The 19,883-nt window shown below is 52.6% G+C and overlaps 10 protein-coding genes across 10 annotated transcripts; 6 read left to right on the top strand and 4 right to left on the bottom strand.

The window, feature by feature from the left end:
• Window positions 1–225: 225 nt before the first annotated feature.
• Window positions 226–723, bottom strand: N7468_008390 (uncharacterized protein; the record flags this gene model as incomplete). The annotated part of the gene is made up of 2 exons (XM_058477686.1): window positions 226–608; window positions 702–723. 2 exons carry the CDS (start codon window positions 721–723, stop codon window positions 226–228), a joined length of 405 nt encoding a protein of 134 aa, XP_058328031.1.
• Window positions 724–787: 64 nt separating this feature from the next.
• Window positions 788–1,385, bottom strand: N7468_008389 (uncharacterized protein; the record flags this gene model as incomplete). The annotated part of the gene is made up of 2 exons (XM_058477685.1): window positions 788–1,219; window positions 1,311–1,385. The coding sequence occupies 2 exons, from the start codon at window positions 1,383–1,385 to the stop codon at window positions 788–790; spliced, it is 507 nt and encodes a 168-aa protein (XP_058328030.1).
• Window positions 1,386–3,490: 2,105 nt separating this feature from the next.
• On the top strand, window positions 3,491–4,999 carry N7468_008388 (mannitol dehydrogenase family protein; the record flags this gene model as incomplete). The annotated part of the gene is made up of 1 exon (XM_058477684.1): window positions 3,491–4,999. The coding sequence occupies one exon, from the start codon at window positions 3,491–3,493 to the stop codon at window positions 4,997–4,999; it is 1,509 nt and encodes a 502-aa protein (XP_058328029.1).
• A 364-nt stretch (window positions 5,000–5,363) lies between these two features.
• On the top strand, window positions 5,364–7,760 carry N7468_008387 (uncharacterized protein; the record flags this gene model as incomplete). The annotated part of the gene is made up of 6 exons (XM_058477683.1): window positions 5,364–5,443; window positions 5,510–5,853; window positions 5,903–5,953; window positions 6,051–6,660; window positions 6,717–6,875; window positions 6,932–7,760. The coding sequence occupies 6 exons, from the start codon at window positions 5,364–5,366 to the stop codon at window positions 7,758–7,760; spliced, it is 2,073 nt and encodes a 690-aa protein (XP_058328028.1).
• Window positions 7,761–7,773: 13 nt separating this feature from the next.
• On the bottom strand, window positions 7,774–9,841 carry N7468_008386 (uncharacterized protein; the record flags this gene model as incomplete). Its single annotated transcript, XM_058477682.1, has 7 exons — window positions 7,774–7,941; window positions 7,992–8,270; window positions 8,340–8,806; window positions 8,869–9,220; window positions 9,287–9,425; window positions 9,489–9,528; window positions 9,580–9,841. The coding sequence occupies 7 exons, from the start codon at window positions 9,839–9,841 to the stop codon at window positions 7,774–7,776; spliced, it is 1,707 nt and encodes a 568-aa protein (XP_058328027.1).
• A 369-nt stretch (window positions 9,842–10,210) lies between these two features.
• N7468_008385 (uncharacterized protein) lies at window positions 10,211–11,011 on the top strand (the record flags this gene model as incomplete). The annotated part of the gene is made up of 2 exons (XM_058477681.1): window positions 10,211–10,815; window positions 10,879–11,011. 2 exons carry the CDS (start codon window positions 10,211–10,213, stop codon window positions 11,009–11,011), a joined length of 738 nt encoding a protein of 245 aa, XP_058328026.1.
• A 440-nt stretch (window positions 11,012–11,451) lies between these two features.
• On the top strand, window positions 11,452–13,035 carry N7468_008384 (NAD(P)/FAD-dependent oxidoreductase; the record flags this gene model as incomplete). Its single annotated transcript, XM_058477680.1, has 4 exons — window positions 11,452–11,698; window positions 11,768–12,057; window positions 12,113–12,695; window positions 12,767–13,035. 4 exons carry the CDS (start codon window positions 11,452–11,454, stop codon window positions 13,033–13,035), a joined length of 1,389 nt encoding a protein of 462 aa, XP_058328025.1.
• A 689-nt stretch (window positions 13,036–13,724) lies between these two features.
• N7468_008383 (uncharacterized protein) lies at window positions 13,725–14,635 on the top strand (the record flags this gene model as incomplete). Its single annotated transcript, XM_058477679.1, has 2 exons — window positions 13,725–13,952; window positions 14,009–14,635. The coding sequence occupies 2 exons, from the start codon at window positions 13,725–13,727 to the stop codon at window positions 14,633–14,635; spliced, it is 855 nt and encodes a 284-aa protein (XP_058328024.1).
• A 757-nt stretch (window positions 14,636–15,392) lies between these two features.
• N7468_008382 (uncharacterized protein) lies at window positions 15,393–17,769 on the bottom strand (the record flags this gene model as incomplete). The annotated part of the gene is made up of 2 exons (XM_058477678.1): window positions 15,393–16,808; window positions 16,867–17,769. The coding sequence occupies 2 exons, from the start codon at window positions 17,767–17,769 to the stop codon at window positions 15,393–15,395; spliced, it is 2,319 nt and encodes a 772-aa protein (XP_058328023.1).
• Window positions 17,770–19,112: 1,343 nt separating this feature from the next.
• On the top strand, window positions 19,113–19,535 carry N7468_008381 (uncharacterized protein; the record flags this gene model as incomplete). Its single annotated transcript, XM_058477677.1, has 3 exons — window positions 19,113–19,162; window positions 19,214–19,303; window positions 19,388–19,535. The coding sequence occupies 3 exons, from the start codon at window positions 19,113–19,115 to the stop codon at window positions 19,533–19,535; spliced, it is 288 nt and encodes a 95-aa protein (XP_058328022.1).
• Between the last annotated feature and the right edge of the window lie 348 nt (window positions 19,536–19,883).

The raw sequence follows: 19,883 nt of genomic DNA, 5'->3' as shown, positions 1-19,883 counted from the left end.
TGCATCATATCGATGTAAACAGATGATATCAGCTCGCATATTCCATACTTCCCAAGTTCTGGGGTGGAGATTGATCTCAAATGTCGCAAGTCGGATCTACGGTCTGGTCCCCATGGGCCATAGTCATTCGGTTTCTGCAGAACAGTGATGCCAGGTAAGAGCCGACGATCGTTTGGCAATCTCACATCAACAATTCCCTACTGCTTTCATGATCTGCTTCCAGCGTCAGCGGGCTTCAATCTTGGTCCACAGCACTGCAAAAGTAGCAGTAATGAGCAGCACGCCAACCAACATACGGGTGTTATCGTAGCTCCTCGGACCCACCTCTGAATGCGGGCTCCTCCGAAGCAACAACCGAGCAAGAGGAGTCCCCAACAGAGTCGTAAACCTTTGAATTATAGACAAGACCCCATTGGCATTGGTAAAGTTCCGGACGCCGAAGAGCTCGACCACGCTTGTCGGGCAAAGCGACGCATATGCCATAGCACTCGTTGAAATCAATAAACAGCGAGATCCCCATCGCACGCGCTGACGCAGAGACGAAGGCAACCAGAACGCCAACACAGCAACGGCGGAGACAAATGTCGTCAGAAGTAGCGTATTGATGTCTCCTCATCTGGCCAGCCGCATGCCTGATGTAGCGTGTGCTTTCGTCCCGTTAGATATCGGAAAGAAATTCGACGACTTAGCCTGTAAATAACCGTGCATGCGTGCATACGACATGGGGGAAACTGGAGTACAGTATGCAGCCGATTGAAGCGCAGCACCTAGGGCATTCGTGGCGAATTTACACATCCGCGTTACACGCCAATGTATCAGCGCGGTCTGCAGAAAGCCCGCAGATGCAGAGCTGACGAATTCGGCCTGGCTGTGGGTGATTGGCCAGGGGATCGATGGTCCCTGGGGTATCAATGAGTAAAGAGGAAAGCTGGCGGTTATGTGGAGCCCTTTGCTGAAGCTCACAGAAAGATGTTGAGGATCGGAAGGCGAGGCAGACTGCATCGCCGATTCCGGTGCCGGGATAGGATAATGCCCGTGGGAGGGTTTTGTCTGTCCGGGCTGTTGTGAACGGCACGCCGACATGTACTACTGCAATTTCCCGGACTCCGATCGGGTCACTCTGGGCTGGAGTTGGGCCTGTAAAATGGAGTCCTTGAGAGCTTGGATATGAAACCGTAGAGCTTTTGGTAGACTCTGAAGTCGAAGTTGTCTTCACATCCTATGAAGATAAGAGTAGTGGAGGTTGGTATGAAGACTGGCTGATCTGGGATATTAGCTTGTAGACAGTTGATAATCCCAGCACAAATTACAGGTGCTCCCATGAGCCAGGCGGGCTCCGCCAGGCGCCAATACCGGCTTGAATGGGCAGGCCGCTTTCCTGTCATATGGTTTGAAGCAAAAATAATGTTCCAGCATCATCGCGTTTCACCATCTTGGATCTTTTGAGTCATGTGCCGAAGTTTGATCCAGGGAACTCGCGATATCCGAAGAAGGCCAACAACGCTGAAGATGTCCGTTCGTAAAAGGACATCCCTAACGGCGAAAACGTCCCCTGGTTTTTGAATGTCTGGTGAGATAATCCTGGGATGGATGATACTGACATAGCAATCACCACATTGGCCATGGCAGTAGATACGAGCACTGACTCAAAACTAGCTGATGGAGAGTCTATTTCCATCCATGTGCAGAATCAGCGCTCGCAAAGGCCAGCCAAGGAGATTAGGGCTCGGAGAGAGAAATGCCGGGGTTGTTCGAGTGAGTATTTTGAGATCATATTGCGGGACCATGGGATTGACATTTGTGGCCCACCTGGGAGAGAGCATTGTCGGTATTGATAACAAACATAACCTTGGAAAACTTGCTCGTATTAGGTGATCGCCTAATACTGCCAGGGTGGCAAGCAAGGTACCGTCGCTTTCTCAAATTATTAGACTTGGCAGCCAGGGGCCGGACGGAACATGTCTGAGACCATCAACTGTACTAGTAATAGGATATCTCCGATGATCACTGAAGCCATGTGAGCTGTTCTCGCCAACAGTCCAAACACTTGTAAGCGGCTAGAACTTGCATTGAGAAACACGAGGTAAGGGTGCAAACCTGGAAAATCATCGGACGGCACGATACCCTTTGATTTCTATAGGGTGGCTGTTTATTACTCACACGTGGGTATATCCCCCTCCTAACCATGCGAGATATCAGATAGATTCATGAAGATAGCTGTCTACACTCAGACGACTGGTTCCAGATTGGTTCATCTGATATTCCGCATAGTTGATGGGCCTATACATGCACGTTCGAGTGATCAAGAACGATCGATAAGGGGTGATTACAGCTCGTTATGGTCTAGCCGGCAACGTCCAAGCGAGGCGCCAATTTTTGAGGCTTATATTAGTCGGCAGAGCCATCAAGTCACCTGCGCTTCCAATTTTGAATATTCGACCGCCGCTGCCGATCACTCTATGGGATTAGTACCAGACCCGCCCCAATTGACAGCATTCTTCAACCTGCCGATTGGTGGCGTCCGGATTGTGGGGGCCGGGGGCTGCAGCGGCAAGAATGCAAAAAAGGTCGACAGGGTCTCGAATCAACTTCATGGACTAGCAAATTCGAGGCCAATCGATAAGGCGAGCTGAAATAGCCGTGGAGGCTTCCAACTCGGCTTGAGCAATCCAGCAGGCACGACTGTCCGAGAGGTCGAACGCCCACCCGCAGGGGTAACAAGCCCCGTTTCAACATAGAGCTGAGGGTCCAGACAATGTTTTAGAATACGGCAAGTATCCAATTCATCTAATTCATCCAATTTCGCAATAGATCAGCCGTTTAGCCAACAGGTTGCAACTGCAGCTGCCCCTGAACGGGTCAATCGGGGGGGAAGGAAGCCTATATGGAGCTGACATGATTCTTATCCGCGGTCCTCCGTCTACTGCGTACTTCGACTATACGAGTATAGAAAAAAAAGGGGGGGAAGAACTACAAGCCTGGATAAGGAATGCCCCACCAAGCATGGTCATGCGGACATGACAAAAAAAAGCAATCCCAGATGAAAAAGGCCAGATGAAAACAGAAGAATAAGCAAATGCCCGAGATCCCAGGCTCCCAGGCCCCCCCTCGGCCGCCTCCACATGATGAAAAGATGACGAAAACAGAAACTCCACCCCGACATCATTCCCCCCCATGCTGGCCCATGCTGGTTTCCATGGATGCTATCGATCTATTCGCGATCCATAATTTTTGTACCCTCCTTCCAGGATGTATCTGATGCCAACAGTCTCTCGGGCTCCAATTGCCTTCGCTTTCGCCCCTGTATCCACCCGCATGATGTAATTCCTGGAGCTTTTCTTTTTCGCGTTTTTTTTCTTTTCCAAATGGATTCAGCGCATAGCTCGGCGGTGAACCTTGATAAGCTAAGGCCCTCGTCCCTTTCGTGTAGCTTGTTTTCCCTCTTTTTCTCCTAACCTCTCCTATCTGTCCATTGTACATTCCCTTCACAATGGCTCCCCTCAAGCTTTGTACCAAGAATCTGTCGCAGATTGCGTCGGCAGCGAAGGCCATCCAGGTCCCTACCTACAAGCGCGGTGCGGCTGTCAAGGAGGGCATCGTCCACGTTGGCGTGGGCGGTTTCCACAGAGCCCATTTGGCTGTCTACGTTCATGAGTTAATGCAGAAGCATGGTGTCACCGACTGGGCCATCGCCGGGGTGGGTCTGCAGCCATTCGACACTGCCATGCGTGACGCCCTCGGTTCCCAGGACCACCTGTACACCGTGATCGAGCGCTCCGCCAAGGGCAGCTCCGCGAACGTGGTGGGCAGTATCAATTCCTTCCTGTATGCTCCGGACAACCGCGAAGCTGTCATTGCGAAGATGGCCCACCCGGATACCCACATCGTCTCGCTCACCATCACCGAGAGCGGTTACTTCTACAACGAAAACACCCACGAACTGCAAAGCGAGCGCCCCGAAATCCAGCACGACCTTGATCCCGCCAACGAGAAGGCTCCCGCCACCATCTTCGGTTTCCTCTATGCCGCCCTCGCCCGTCGCCACCAGCAAGGTCTCAACCCGTTCACGGTCCTTTCGTGTGATAACATGCAGAAGAACGGTGCCATCACCCGCCATATGCTTCAGTCTTTTGCCCAGTTGAAGAAAAACCCTGAGGTTACCGAGTACATTGCAAAGAAAACGCACTTCCCCAACGCCATGGTCGACCGGATCACTCCCTCTACCGGAGCCGCCGATAAGGTGGCGCTTGCTGAAGATTTCGGAATCGAGGACGCCTGGCCAGTCGTTACCGAGCCCTTCATGCAATGGGTGGTTGAAGATCATTTCTCCGATGGCCGTCCCCCATTCGAGAAGGTCGGCGTCCAGGTTGTTAAAAATGTCCACGATGTTGAGCAGTTCGAGAAGCACAAGCTGCGCCTGCTCAACGGCAGTCACTCCGCCATTGGTTATGCCGGTTCAATGGCCGGCTTTAAATACGTCCACGAGGTTTTGGAGCACCCCGAGTACCGCAAGTTTGTGTGGCAAATGATGCAGGAAGAAGTCAAGCCCTTGTTGCCTGATATTCCCGGGGTCGACATTGATAAGTACTGCGAAACTCTCATGGAACGTTTCTCCAACCCTACCATCATGGATCAGCTTCCTCGCATCTGCGTGAACTCATCGGGCAAGATTCCCCAGTTCATTATGCCCTCAATTGCCGAGCAGATCTGGGTTACCGGCCCCTTCCGTCGTTTAGTCTTCACTGCGGCGGCTTGGTTCCGCTACCTCCAGGGCTTTGACGACACTGGAGCTCAAATTCCCATCGATGACCCCATGCGGGAGGAGCTGATGGCCAAGGCTATCGCCGGCGGTACCACCCCGCACGAACTGCTCAGCATCAAGAACCTGTTTGGTGACGATTTGCGCAACGACGAGCGATTTATCCGTGAGATCACCAAAGCCATGGAGGACATTGCTCGGGACGGCGTCATGAAGACGCTCCCGAAGTACGTTGACTAAGTCACATTCGGAGAAATTCCGTGATTCTAAAAACACAACAAAACAAAGATACCATTGGAAGCGATGTTTGGTTACATTTCGTGGCATTTCGATAAAGTTGAGATTGCTTTGATACGGAAAAGCGCAAGAGATAGAAGGCTCTAGATGGGGGTTGATTTAATTTAGCTTTTTTTGGGGGGGATGACTCCTGGTTCTACGGCTATCAATACACTTTTCTTACTTCGTTCTATCATTGGTCCTGGCGCCGTTTCAACCCCGCATTCTAACGCCTGCGATGATAAGCATGATAAGACGGAATAACGCCGACGCTTTAAGTAGCGCGACAGCGCCTATTGCTACCTGAGCACTTGGAATAGGACTCAGCATGTCGATGGAGCTTCCAGACGAGTTGCGCGGAACAAAGCGCAAGCGCGAGGGCCAGGCTCGCAGACGGGCATCACTTGCGTAAGCCGAAGCGATCTCCCTTATCTCTACATCCAACTTGTCCATGTTAACGTATCGGTTGGAAAGGTGCGATACCTGCCGTAGACAAAAGGAGAAGTGCGAAGGTGGCCCTCCGTGCTGGCGCTGTCAGAGATTAGGCCGGCCATGTCATTTTCAAGAAGCGGCTCCAGCGAATCGGAAATTCATACATTCGACGCCGAAAGACCTTGCGATGATCCCATCAGGCGACAGTGACCAGCGTGTACAGAACTTGGAGCGCATTGTACGGCATTTCTTAGGCGATATACCTCTGGACGAGGAGAGTGTTGGTCGCATCGCTGCGAAGTGTAGAGTCGAGGATGATGAGCTAGAGGCCTCGCTGGACGTGAACGAATCATTCGACGTCCAGTTCATCTCCGGGAATGTCGCATGTACGTGTGTATGCCGCTGGGCAGATCGATATACTAATTGGGGCTACAGTTTATTCGGGAGAGTTCTCGCATTGGAATTTCTCGGAGAAGTTGCGACGGAGTATGCGTTGCGATCGAACCGCAATGGGCCGAACTGTTCGTTCTCACTCAACTCTTTGATTGGCAACTTGGACCGCCTCTCTAATCATTGTGTGCAGGTGAAACAATACTGGCGAGCGACCCATCTCCAATCCCCCGTCCAAATCGTCACCGAGGCAATGGCCCATCTTCCCCGCGACCAATCGCCGAGTTCCTGATCCACGTGTTTTTTAAGTATGTCGAAGTGAATACCTTCTACCTGGAGCGCCGGTGGATCGAAAATAAACTCCGCCTCTGCTATAACCCTGCCACGGAATTCACCGCAAGCGACATCCCCTGGGTGTGCTCCTTTTTCGCCGTCTTAGCGATCGGGACACAGGTGGCTCATATGGAGGAAAGCCAAGCGAGACCCGATCCTACTTCACCGGCCTCGGAAGAAATCACTGTCTGCTCGGAAGACTCAGTCGGGTTGGATTTCTATCGCATGGCCTCCCGGCTGGTCCCAGACGTGATTCTTGCCGCCTCGTATGAAAGCGTTCAGGCTTTCCTCTTGCTTGCAATCTACGGTCTGCCTGTTTCTACAGGGGGTCTCTCGTACACGTATTTTGGGCTTGCGATGAAGATGGCAATCCAGAATGGCATGCATCGGAAATACGCGGGGACGGATTGCGACCCGAGGACTGTGGAACTTAGGAATCGTCTCTTCTGGACGGTTTATTCGCTTGAACGGTGTGTTCAAAAAAAAAAAAAGACGGTTCATCCGAATCGCACTAATCCCTGAACAGACGAATCAGTATCATGCATGGGCGTCCTACTTCTCTCTCGCGGTCGGAGATCAATGCCGACTTGCCGACCGACTGTCCTACGTTCGAGTCGCCAAACTTTGCTAACGCGATCGCATTCATCGAATTGGTGATGTGGACTGGGGAGGTAGCTGAAACTTTGTAAGAGGAGATGCTGATTCGTGCCGCATGTTCAAAATCTGACCCATTGCGCCCAGAAACCAATTCAAGAAGTGCCCGAAGAGGCTCCTTCTGGAATATTCGGAACGCCTCTTGCAGCTCAAGTCAAATATCCAGTCTTGGTGGAACTCGGTTCCCATCGACCTGGAGGATCTCGAGAAGAAGCCTGACCAACCCCTTTTCCGGCAGAAGGTCCATTTGAAACTATGCTACCTCAGCATATACATTTACATGGGCCGTCCATTCATTTTCAAAGAAAATAACCAAGCGACCCATTCCGGCGAAGGCCAAAATGCTGGAAAAGAACATCGCTCAGAACTTGTTCAAGACTGCGTGAAGAGCGCGCTGGGCACCCTGGACCTGCTGCAGTCACTTTCAAATCACGTTGGATTATGTCGAGCGTCATATACGGAGTTCAGTTCCTGCCGGGCGGCAATTCTCGTGATCCTAGCCGAGTGTCTGAATTCGGGAAACTCCCCAGAGCTTCAAGGGGGCTTAGATCGGGGAATGGTCCTGATTCGCCAGATGATAGGAGGAACGGCTTCCGAGTCGGAGATCTCATACATCGAGTCTATCGAAGCCGCTATTCGCGAGCTGTCTTCGAACGAGAATCCTGCCTCGGCCGAGTCTAGCGCAGAGTCCTGCTCGTCTGCTACTGCCTACGCGAAGTTCAAGGACTGGACCCAATCGATGAAAAAGGACAAGAATGCTATGCACACCACAGAGCTATCATCTTTCAGCCCAGTATCGCATTTAACGGCCAGGACGGACAATACCTTTCCCGACTTAGCAGATATATTTGAGCATGACTGGCCAGCTAATGAGCTGGGGCTAGCACCGGAACTCTTCTTGGATTCAACGACATAGGTCTGACATAAACTTATCCAAATACCAAATAGCGAGCCCTCTTAATCCATGTGACCTTTTCACCCATCTGTGCTTTCTTCTCTTCAGCTGCGATCGCATGCAAACGATCTTCTTCGTCGAAGTAGTGCGCTTCGGAAAAATCCATATCGATGGGCTTCACGATCTTTGTCTTGAAATACCACTATATTCGTGTTAGGAATCGCACGTCCGGCCAGGCTGATAGTTCCATACCTTGTAGCTAAAATAATCCAGGACAAACAAGGGAGCAGCGAGATAGCTGGAGAAGAATGTCTTTGCCGATCCCTTCTCTCCGAATGGGAAACAGGAGAGATAGAACTCGCAGCCAAAAAAGAACAGCACGATCAGTAGACCGAACCACTGCGTCCATGGAGTCAGGAATCCTTTGAAAGGTAAATTACGAAGGTCCATGCCTTGCGCCTTCAATCCCTGTCGGAAGCGAAGGTGGGCGATGTAGACGCCGGACCACTCGAACAGGGTCGAAATAGCAACCTAGTGCACGTTAATGCCTAGCCCCAAAAGTGAAATGCCAGGGCAATGGTTGATGACATGACAACTCACCAAAGATGAAAACCAGCCATAGACGACCGTCCCGACACTATCCACGTTCAGATAGCACAGTCCACCTCCCAGCCCCAGACTGATAGCCATAGCAACCCACGGCCGACCCTGGCGATCCTTCCATCCGAAGAAAGAATGAATGAGATTGATATCCGAGAGGGCCGTCAAACTGCGGCTCGCCACATAAGTGCTCGTGATCCCACAGCTGATGACGCTCAGGAAGATGAAGCCATTGATCGCATGTGCCAAGCCAGGAACACCAGCGCGCTGGATGGCAATCACGAATGGACTCCCGAGTGTTCCGCTGGCTGTTGCGAGGTTGGTATCATCGGATGGCACGCACATCCCCACTAGCCAAATGTTGACGACGAAGAATGTGAACATTCGCCAGAAGACCGGGCGGACGGTTTTCTTAATGGTTCGTCTAGGGTCGGCGACTTCGCCGGCGATGACGGCGATGTGTTCACCTATTCTGTTCGTTAGTCGCTTACAGAAGAGGGTTGGCTCGAATATGGGGAGGGGGACGTACCTCCACCAAAGCTGAAAGCGGCTTGGATAAATGCCTTGGCGATTCCTTTCATGCCGTTCTTGAATGCGCCGGGGTGCTTCCAGTATCGGAACTCGATGGGCCCGTTGGTAGCGGGGATTCCCCCAGATGTCATGATGATCATGAAGAAGATCATCAAGATAATGGCCATGATCTTGAAGAATGACATGAAGTATTCGATGTAGCCGTATACCTTCACATGAAAGACATTACCAATCGCGATAACGACGAGGAATATCGTGATATACGCTGCGAGGGGTATGACGTCCGTCTCTGGCCAGAATTTGAGCACTGAGATAGCGGCTGTGATCTCTGCTGGTATAATCATCACCCACTTCAGTCCAGTTCCCAGGTCAGCTTAGGTGTTTGATACCGCATGTGCTCCCCATATGGAACTTACCGAGAACCAGAAGTTAATTCCAATGGCAAACCCATACGCCGGATCGACGTATTCGGCACACTGGCGGATAAACCCACCGTGGACTGGTTTGTATGTTGTCATTTCACCAATTGAGCAGAACTGCACGTAAACCACGAATCTATTGCTCTATTAGCTGGCTGCTGGTGTGATTTTGGGGGGGTAGGAGCAGGTAGGAACTTACGCGATAATCGTATAGGTAACGGCGATCCCACCAGGCCCCGCTATAGACTTGTTAGACTGAACACGCAAATGGGCACTCCATCACCACTTACCATAGTACAAGGCCTGTCCCGTTCCTACCCACAAACCAGTCCCAATGCCAGCGCCAAAGGTCATCATCATGACTTTCCGCCGGGTCAGAGAACGATGGAACCCAGCATTGTTCTGTCCAGGGATTTCAGTGCTGCTGCCATTTCGTTCAGTTCCTTGCGTCGCGGTCTTCTCGATATCGAGCTGAGCATTGGGATCAGCCTTGAGGCCTATCACGGTAGTGTGTTTCGAGATATCGCTCGGCGAGTCCAGACTTGCAGCCATAACTATCACTTGTCGCTTGAAGTGTAGATCGGAGTGTAGTGGAGCAAATCGAACACCTCTCCCTGCCAGATGTGCAACATACATATCCCTTTCTCGATTCCCAACCTTATCGCATACTTCGTATCTGCCCTGCAGCACCCGCCGGGTAAACGCATTCTTCCCGGTGGAATCAGCATGCGGGGTTTATCGGTGTGGAGAAATCATGGACGCTTCAATGGATGATGCTTATCTCTTTTTAACACCAGAAAGTCCCTATCGCTTGACTCATATCGATCAAGCCCTAGAAATATCCAAATCCAAGCACATTCTTGAGCATTCGATAAGAGCTTATCCGATCTGAACCTTGCAACAAGCTGTTACTCCGCAACCATGGCCTCCTCCAAGAACGTTGTCTTTGATATTGTCGGGACGCTAGTCTCTTACGACCATCTGTACAATGCAATTGATCGCCGTCTCGGCGACAAGCTACGGGCCGAGGGCATCAAGCCATGGCTTCTGGGCTGTGCCTGGATGGAAGCTGCTGAGCGCGAGTACACCAATCTCAGCCTCTCGGGACGATACCGCCCCTATGCGGTAGTCTTTGAGGCGCTGTTCTATCGCGTTCTCACCTTCGGGGGCATTGAGAACCCTCGCTCATTCGCGACGCCAGAGGACTTGGCGTACATTATGGAAGAGTACCAATCACTCACCCTGCGACCCGGTGCGGCGGAGTGCGTGCAGAAGCTCCGCGATGCCGGCTTCACCGTCTGGGCGTTTACGGCCGCAGATATCGGCCGCGTGAGTGGTTATTTCCAGAAGGCCGGCGTGGAGCTTCCTGCCGAGAACCTCCTTTCGTGTGATACGGCGGGAGTTGGGAAGCCCGACTTGGCTGCTTATACGCCGGTGCTCGAGCGGTTGACCGCGGAGCATGAGGGCAAGATTCCTTGGTTTGCGGCGGCTCATATGTGGGATGTTTCTTCTGCGCGCTGCGCCGGGTAAGTAGATATCCATTGCTGTGGTGGATCTTATCTAACCTTCCTTGTTTTTTTCCTTTCCAGATTCAAGGGGGCTTATTGCACCGTGCTGGAGAAGGAGCCTTTAACGGAACTATTCGGCGATATGGATGTGATTGATGATACTCTGCCGGGTATGGCTGATAAGATTATTGCTCATCAAGCGTCGACTCAATAATCAAGGGACTTGTAGAATAGCTCACGCCGATCTACTAGTTATGGAAAATGCATTTCTCGGGCTTCCTAGTCCTGTACTCTAGTTGAAACTTGACCACGTAAGATTCCCTCTCCAATATTATTCACATTGTAAACAAAAGCTCCCCAACGCATAAACCCCACGCTAAGTGAGCAATGGGTGTTCTTGTATGCACAATTCGAGATAGTAGGGTGCAACTCCCACGGTCCTCAGATATCAGCTCAGAAGGCATTTGGCCCCTGATGTGGCGCCGGCTGCACCACCAAGTCTAGAAACTCCTTGCCGGTCCCGGTGCCGGCGGGAACAGACCCGGTGGGGAATCCCAGGGCAGCTTGGCCAAGCTAATCGCGATAAAAAGATAGAAAGTGACGATCGAAAGCTTCAGAGCCAGCATAGAACCTGATAGCCCATTTTATCCCAACATGTCTGGTCCTTTCCCCGTCACCAATAGCACTCTGCCCTACTGGCGGACAGACCCCGACCCTCTCGACAACTACCGCTCTAGCGAGAAGCTCCCCCAGGAAAGCGATATAGTCATTATCGGAGCTGGGTATGCGGGCTCTTCTGTTGCGTACCACATCCTCAATCAGACGAAATCCAGCTCCAACCCTCCATCCATTACCATCTTGGAAGCCCGAAATGCCTGCTCCGGAGCAACAGCACGCAATGGTATGCGCTATTAAGAACCCGGCTTGCCATATCTCGACTATCCATTGCTAACTATCAACCACTGTTCAGGAGGCCACATGAAGCCCGACATATATAACTTCATCGCCACTCTCGCCAAGGACTACGGCGTCGAAGCTGCTGCGGAAGTTGCCGAGTTCGAAGCGAAACATGTCCACGCCCTCAAAGAGTTCATTGAGAAGGAAAGGATTGACTGCGACTACACTGTTACCAAAGCCGTGGATGCGCAGTTGGACGAGTCCCACTTTCACAAGCTCAAGAATGGCCATCAACGCTTAGTGGCGGGGGGCGCAAAGGTAACCGCGACGGCTCGCATTATTGGACCTAAAGATGCGGAAGCGGTAAGATGCCCAGCTGGATTCCCCATATCGAATTCTAACGAGCCCTGTTCTGCAGTTCTCAGGAGTGAAAGGGGCTGTTGGCTGCTTCACCTACGATGCGGGTCACATTTGGGCCTACAAGTTCGTGCTCCATCTCATCAACAAAGTGGTCGCACAAGGTGTCAATCTACAAACTCATACCCCGGTGTCCAAAATCTCGCCCTCGTCCGACCCATCCTCGCCTTATCGCTGGATCGTGCAGACGGCACGAGGATCGGTCGCGGCGAAGTCGATTGTGCTGGCGACTAATGCCTACACTTCGGCTCTTGCCCCGCAATATAAAGGTAAAATTGTGCCTGTGCGAGGCACATGTTGCCGTATTGCTGTCCCGCCTGGATCAACAGCTCCCCGGTTGACGAACACCTACACGCTACGATTTAACAACTGGGACTATGACTACCTGATCCCCCGTGCCGACGGAAGCATCGTCGTTGGCGGAGCCCGGTCATCGTTCTACGAGAGAGACGATAACTGGCACAATGTCAGCGATGATAGCCGTGTCCTGGAGCCTGCTATTCGGTACTTTGATAACTACATGCAGCGGAATTTTGTGGGTTGGGAAAATAGCTACGCCTATACCGATCGCGTATGGACTGGGAGTAAGTGATGTTTCCTATTCGCCCTTGGTCAAAGACACCCTGCACAGCACCATACTAAAACAAGGCTGTAGTCATGGGGTACTCATCGGATGGTCTGCCCCATGTCGGTCGAGTACCGGGTCAAGAGGGCCAATACATCGTGGCCGGCTTCACTGGACATGGAATGCCGCAAATCTTCCTTTCGGCGGAAGCAATTGCGAAGATGATTGTTTCGGGGGTGGGATTTGAAGATACCGGTCTGCCACGCTTATTCCAGACTTCTCAACAGAGGATCGAGAGTCGCAATAGTAATATCCTCGGCAATACTCCACAGGTGACTAGCAGCGCAAGCAGGCTGTGAGCGGGCATGTAGAGTGGCGTACTGAGGGCCTTTCTGGCGCCTCCACGTTATCCCATTTCTTACTATGCTCCTAAAGGATCTAGAAAATGTCACTTCGAGGCAGGTTGAAGACTGAGCTTGCTTCTCCATTTTAGCGTTATACAAACGTGACCTATGATAACAATCCAAAATGGGCGATCATAGAAGCAAAGATAAGAGCTGCGGGCTGTTATGGCTTAGCGGTGAGCAAAGGCGTCACTGTGATAATTGATGGCGTGCGTGCTTTGGTCTCCACTTGGTTCCCCACGCTCCCCCGGGATCGACACATCCCAGCAGGATTGCCATACCAACTACCTTGCCTTTGAGCCTGACAAGGGTATATACATCTTGGGTCATGAGGAGTGGAAGGCTATCATGGCGCGACCTCCGACCCTGCTGAATGATCTGGGCTGGACTTCGTTCGCGTCGATCAGTAGTAACGCATGATGGCGTGCAGCGAGCACGCCAGGCACGATGGCGCAAGACGGATTCCCCACTAACCATGAGCTCTTTACTCCTGAGCCTTTTAAAGTCTAAGCTATTCCTGCACATGGGACCCTTTTTCTGTGCCTCCCGGAACCAGCCCAGAGATTCCGATCTCTAGGTCCTCTTGTCACCAGTCTGAAATAGGGTGCTCGCTTGCCCAGCAACTTCACCTGGTTCCCTGCGAGATGCGCAGCCAGATGGATCTCCCACCGAAGCTCGAGGCAGACCTCGAGGCATATACTGAAAACTACGAATCCGCCTCCTGGTTGCTCGAGGACCATCCTCTTCGATCGCATCCCACCCAGGGTGTCCCGGGGCTGGGCGCTGCTCTGGCCGAGTTCCAGGTGGACTTGAAGAAACACACCAAGTGGTACTTGGTCCGCTCCGTGCTTTTGATCGCCGCATGCTTGTACGTAGTAGAGCAACCTACAAAACAGCAAGATGGCTACTAACTTGACAGTCTTCCTAGTGCCCTTTTCCATTTATCTCAGGCGATCCCATCGCTGGTCCAGAGTGCCCTCCTCGCCCCGTGCACCCCGCCAACGGTCGCCCCTGGTACGTGAAGTGCACGTTTCCCCGCCTGGATCCTCGCCCAAGTGCTCTTACGCAATCCGCTGCTGCCGGATGCAATGGGTTCCGCACCGAGGTTCGCTCGATCGAGGGTGGACTCTATCTGGGCCCGATCCTCTCTCAGCCGCAGAAGGAAAACGATCTTCAATTGCGCCTCAAATCGCTAAGCACGCAGTTGCAGCCTCCAGCGAGTCATCCGTCAGTAACGGATCGCTTGGGCGCGACGCGTCAGGGTGACTCGAGCAATCCTTTTGTGCTGATTCTGGACGTCAAGTCCCCATTTGACGAAGTCTATCCTACCCTGATGTCCCAGCTTAGCACAGCTCGCCAAGAGGGATCGTTGACTACTTGGAGTCGGGGCCAATTTACCCTTCGTCAATTAACTGTCGTCGTGACCGCCGAGAGTAAACCAGAGACTTATTTCGCGGACGGGAATGCCTCGGTCGCCAGTGACGTATTCTGGACATCGACCGCGGATCTGGAAGGAGGACCGTTTTCCAACGAGCATCTTGTGCCGCTTGTATAATCTCACGGCACTGATGTTTATGTACGATACTATTTTACGAGTAGCCTGCGATACCCAATGTCAATTTTGAGCTAATTCAAACACGACGAAGCGCTTTTATGCTCGTTTCTCCAGACGAATGGATGCTCCATGCACCCTGAGCAACATCATTCATGCAGCGTGTGCCACGTGCGGCTGCTTCGTCAGGTTAGTGGGTGGCTTTCCCCCTCGATGTCTTGCAGACTAGGTACGCAATCTTATAGAACGTTGGTAAATGGTACAGAGACGTGGTTATTATTAACCCCGGCGCGTTCACGCACACCAGTGTTGCGATCCGGGACGCGATGCTTGGGAGGTGCATATTTCCAGTATTTATACGCGCGAGACGTTCCGGCATCACACCTATTTTTCGGGTAAGGCGGCGGCTTGTATTATTAGGTTGAGGGTTTTAGGGTGCGAGGGTGCGATGGAGTATGCGGCGAGGAACGTTTTGAAGAGACCTTGGGAGGACGTAGAAAATTTGATTGAGCCGACTTAGGGCCAAAGCGCGTAATACCAGCAAATGGACAGCGATCGGTATATCACCTAGGTTGTAAACTTATGCTGCATTTTACACGATGTGGGATCAAGTCGTGGGAGAATTGAATTGGTTGTCACTGTTCCGCCGAGAGGGTTCAGTGATCTCGTTCGTATTTCGTCTCAAAAGATAATCCTACTGAAACACTTCGAAGGGGGAAAAAAAATATCAAAATCGTAGATAATACATCGCAAGAATACGCTAACCCTTCCCATCATCAGCGCTATCGGTATTAAAATCACTGGCACTCCCCCGTCGAAGAGAGAACACGCTCTTGATGGCAAGCTCGTCAGTCGTCCGTTCGGCCGCACGCCATCGAGTGACAGCCTGTTCCACATCTTCAAACATCTCACGAGCATCTTGTATGATACCACCCTCTTCGCCATCATCACCAGACTGCGTGCTTTCCCGCGAGCCTCGGTCATTGACCATGGCAAAGGCAGGGCCCAGGCCGCGCTCTGGGACAGGGTTGAACATGATAGCATTGGCAAACATGCGGGTAAATTCCTTCTCCAGTTGCGCGGAATTGACAATCCCTTTAGGTGGCACAAGGTCTTCCGTCTTGGGCAACATGAGTAAATTATGTTTTGACGATGGTGTCCCCGTAGGAACTGGCGACTCGCCGTCGCCAGCCGGCGTACTCACGGCCTCCGTTGCTGCGATGACCGCTTTACTACCGGCGTGGACGGCAGCCTTGATTGATTTTAGATCTTGCGGCCTGTAAATGAGATCGTGGTAGCCTGGGGCGTCACGTTCGCTCAGAGGCTTGGCGAAGATCGAAGCCAGCTTATGGGTGGTCACATCATTCAGAATAGGTGCAGCAGTCCGGTGGAATCCACGAGCACAGAGCACAAACTTTGTTGTATCGAACTTTGGCTCCAGATGCACAGGTTCGTGTTCGGTGGATTCGCTTGCGCCGCGCTTCCGCTTTGAGCGTGCCTTTTCATCCGTACCGGTTGCAGCTCGATTTCGGCGACCCGAAGTGCGTAGGTCCCGATCGGTGTCATCGGGAGGCGCAGGAGATGTGTCATGAGATTGCACGGATTGAGCGTGGCTGTGAGAAGACACAGAGCTGAAAGCACGCTTTCGCCGGGCTGCGGGAGCTTTCTCTATCTTCTCGGGCTTGTCACTCTTCTCTGTTTTGATAGCTGGGCCAGACTTGCTATCCGAAACATTTTGTCCACGTCGACTTTTCCTTTCACGTGGAGGCGAAATGTCCATGGCCCCGGGAGAGGTTTCCCTGTCACTGATAGGGCTGACAGCTTGAGGGCGAGCTGGTGAAGGCGGTGATTGCGGGATGCTCAAACGAGGAAGCTTCCTCCATGGCGTCGAAGATCCTGGTGTATCAAGTCGTGGGCGAGAAGATCGCGACTCGGAATAGGGTGGGATCACAACACTTGGCGTCCGTGATCCAGTCTGTGGCGGTCCAATTGGAACACCGGTTTGAGCTGAAGAGGAGACGGCGCTAGGGGTGCTAGGAACCGTTGATGGAGCAGAGGGTTTTTGCGCCGCGGCCTGGACTGGTGGTAAAGCTTGCTTTGCAGCTGCGGAACCAGCTGGCGGAGCGGCAGTATTAGGGGAGATCGCGGAGTAGGGTGAATGAGGAGCTGCATCAAGCTGCCATTGTTGGAAGCTTGATTGAGCCGGGGTCGCTTGAGAAGGGGGTGGGTCCGACAGTAGGAGCGCCGGGTTGTCCAATGGGTGTAGATGCAGCAATTGGGCGCGGTGCGAGCTGAGATGGGTGGGGGGTGCGTGGAGGACGAGCTGCAATGGGGGTCGCTGGAGCTGGCGGTTGGGTTCGAGGGGCAAGGGGTGGATGCGCCGGCGCTGCAGGTTGGGCCGCTGCTTTTGATGGCGGCTCATGCTGAATTGGTGGTTGCGCTTGCGAAGGTTCCGCGGGCTGTTCAGCTGGTTTGGTAGGCGGCTGCGGGGCGTCCTTCGGAGCCTGGAAAGATGTGGTTTCCTTTCTAAATGTCTCGTCTGCTGGTTTCTGGGGTTCCTCAGAAGCCAATGCAGCTGGACGTTCTGGTCGAGTTTCCTGCTTGACATCTACTTCCATCGGCTCGCCAACGAAAGCATCATCAGGCCTCTTCAAGGCTTCACTGGTGGCCTTGCTTTCGTCCTTCTCTAAGCGGTCCAACTCTTTCTTAATCTCATTATATTTCCTCTCCTCCTGGCGAACCTCTTTGATCAGAGTCTCTCGAAAGCGTGAATAAAGGTGCGATACCAGCTCTGGGATTCGAATCGCGTGGGTTATATCCTCGGGTAAACCTTCGGGCTTGGGGCTCGATATCTTGCGCTTCTTCGCATTACTGGGGCTGGACACATCATGTGGCCGTCCATTTGGACCTGCTGCAGCCTCGCGATCAAGGCCATCCCGCAAAAGAGTCGTGTAAAGGTCCTCCAGTGCCTCCGGGGTCAATCGGTCGGCACTGAATGCGACATTGTCTCGAATTAAAGGGTTATTACGTAGCGAGGTGGATATTGACGAAAAGTTTGACGGGCGCACATCGGACGCGGCGAGCGACTGAAAGAAGAGCAATGATTCAAAGGGCGTGTATGCCGACAGAGGAGGCATCCCCCATTGCCCGCCCGGTCGGCTGTCGGGGAGGAGACTCTTGGGGATTGGGGCCACGGTGGTGGTCGGGGAAGAAACGAGTTGGACGCGTGGGATCGCGACCTCAGGATGGGAAGGGACTCGGGGTGGCGAGATGAGCCTAGATGGACGCGCGTGGATGGAAGGGATGAGGGTCGAAGGTTTTCCTCAAATGGTTACGACGTTCTCCAATACGGGCAAAGTTACAAAGAAAAAATTAGTCAGCGCGTGGTCACGGATGCAGTATCTTATTTACTTCCGCATCAGAACGCATCGTTATAAGTAACAGGGTATTCCATAGGCTATCTCACCGCCAGAGAAGGTTGGCAAGCAACAGAGAGGGCAATGGGGATGTCTGGCTGGTGGCCTCGTTCTGAAGCGTCGCAGACTACTCTAGCTCCCCTCATGCTAGTCTCAGTCTTGCCCCCTTTTTTCGCAGCCCCTGAACATTGAACTTTCTACTAATTTACGAATATAGGGCAGGCTTAATTTCCAAAGGAAACCCGAAGGCCCCATCATGGATTAAATTGGCCTAGAGCCAAGCTCAAAACTCACTAGAGCCCCTGAGGAATCGTACCCATTGGACGAAATGTGACCGCAGCCCCCGATCGTCTCTCCCAGAGCTCCCAATAATGAAAATAATGACGTGAAAGAGCCCCCCCTTGTAATACCGTGACGCTCCCCTTGCGGTGGATCTTTAGTACTGGCATAGGGCAGACTCAGCAGGGTTCGAGGTTAACTGGTGTTACAAGTGTTATACCCATGTCATGGTAACCGTGCAATGATTCTTCCTCCGCAATGCGCTGTAGGTTAAGATCGTCCTTTTCCTCGGACTTCTTCTTTCCTCTTCCCCCTCCCTATTCCCCAAAGTTTCTGTCCAAGCCTCTCTTAGATCTCCTGCTCCGAGTCCAATCCGTGCGTCGTGATAGTTCTTCGGTACGTCCCAACTGTCCCCCTGACAATCGCCCCCTCCCGTTCCCTGGGAGCTGCTTATCATGCTGCCGAAGTATACACATCCACTGACGACCGCCCCCCTCTGCAGCTCAGCGCAATTCGGGGCGATCCTCTAATTATATTTACCCTCCCCCAATTTCTCCCAGGGTATTCGGCTGGTCCTCGTCCTGGTCTCTGATCCTCGATCGCACGTATATACAACACCCCCCTTAAAGGTATCTCAGCTCGTCCCGTGTGGTGGTGCCCCGCCCGACATAGGCGCACATTACCTCACGACAACATACCCGGCCGAAAATTCCCATCAGGCAAAAAACCAATCCTTCTTACCAGGTCCTGGTGATCTATAGGACTTCTCGTTCGCCCGCTCCAAGATGTCCGAAACCGAGCAAGAGTGGAAGCCCACCAAGATTCGACCTCAGTCGTATGTCCCCTGCACCTCCCCGCACATGAAATGAAATTGACCGATATACAGGACTATGGCGCAAGCTTTCTCTAGCGCTCTCGATAGCGCCTTTGCGCTAGACAGCGAAGTCGACCACCTGGCGCAAACCATTGATCAAAAGTGAGTGCGAGTAAACAGCGACGCATACACGCGCTCCCCTCGCACTCCTAATTAAAAAGTTACTAATATTACTGCCCACCCCAGGAAGCAACAGATGATGATCCAAACCCGAGAGCTCGAGGTTCTACAGCGGCGAATCCGCGAGGCCGAAGAACGTCTGCAGAGAGAGCAGAACGGGCGCGCGACGAACGGAGGCGGAGACCACTCAGCCGGTAAGGATGACTCTGCGTGATCATCCCCTGCCATTGTGAGACTTGCATTCAAGCTGCCGGGCATGTTTATTTCTGTTCAAACTTTGCATATACTATTTATTGAGGCCGGCGGAAATCGCTGATGCGAACATAATAGCTCCCCACTCGTCAGACCGCGCACAGCACCGGGAGCAGCTGTCGGAAGTGCAAGAGAGACCAGAGAATGAAGCGTGATTTGGTTGCCGGATTGTGCGACGCGAATACCCCCGCACTCTCTGGTCGATTTGATACGAATTTCGACACTCCGCTTTTGTTGTTTTGCGAACTTTTGATACCTCTCCATCTTGGACCCGCAGCTTCGGATCAGGGGGCGCCAGCACTCGACCCAC

Source organism: Penicillium chermesinum, assembly GCF_028974085.1.
Source record: "Penicillium chermesinum strain IBT 19713 chromosome Unknown utg000006l:1.0-2335141.0:1.0-2336784.0, whole genome shotgun sequence".
Classification (NCBI taxonomy): Eukaryota; Fungi; Ascomycota; class Eurotiomycetes; order Eurotiales; family Aspergillaceae; genus Penicillium; species Penicillium chermesinum.
Note: the sequence above shows the minus strand (reverse complement) of the source record. Positions and strands in the feature narration are given on the sequence as shown.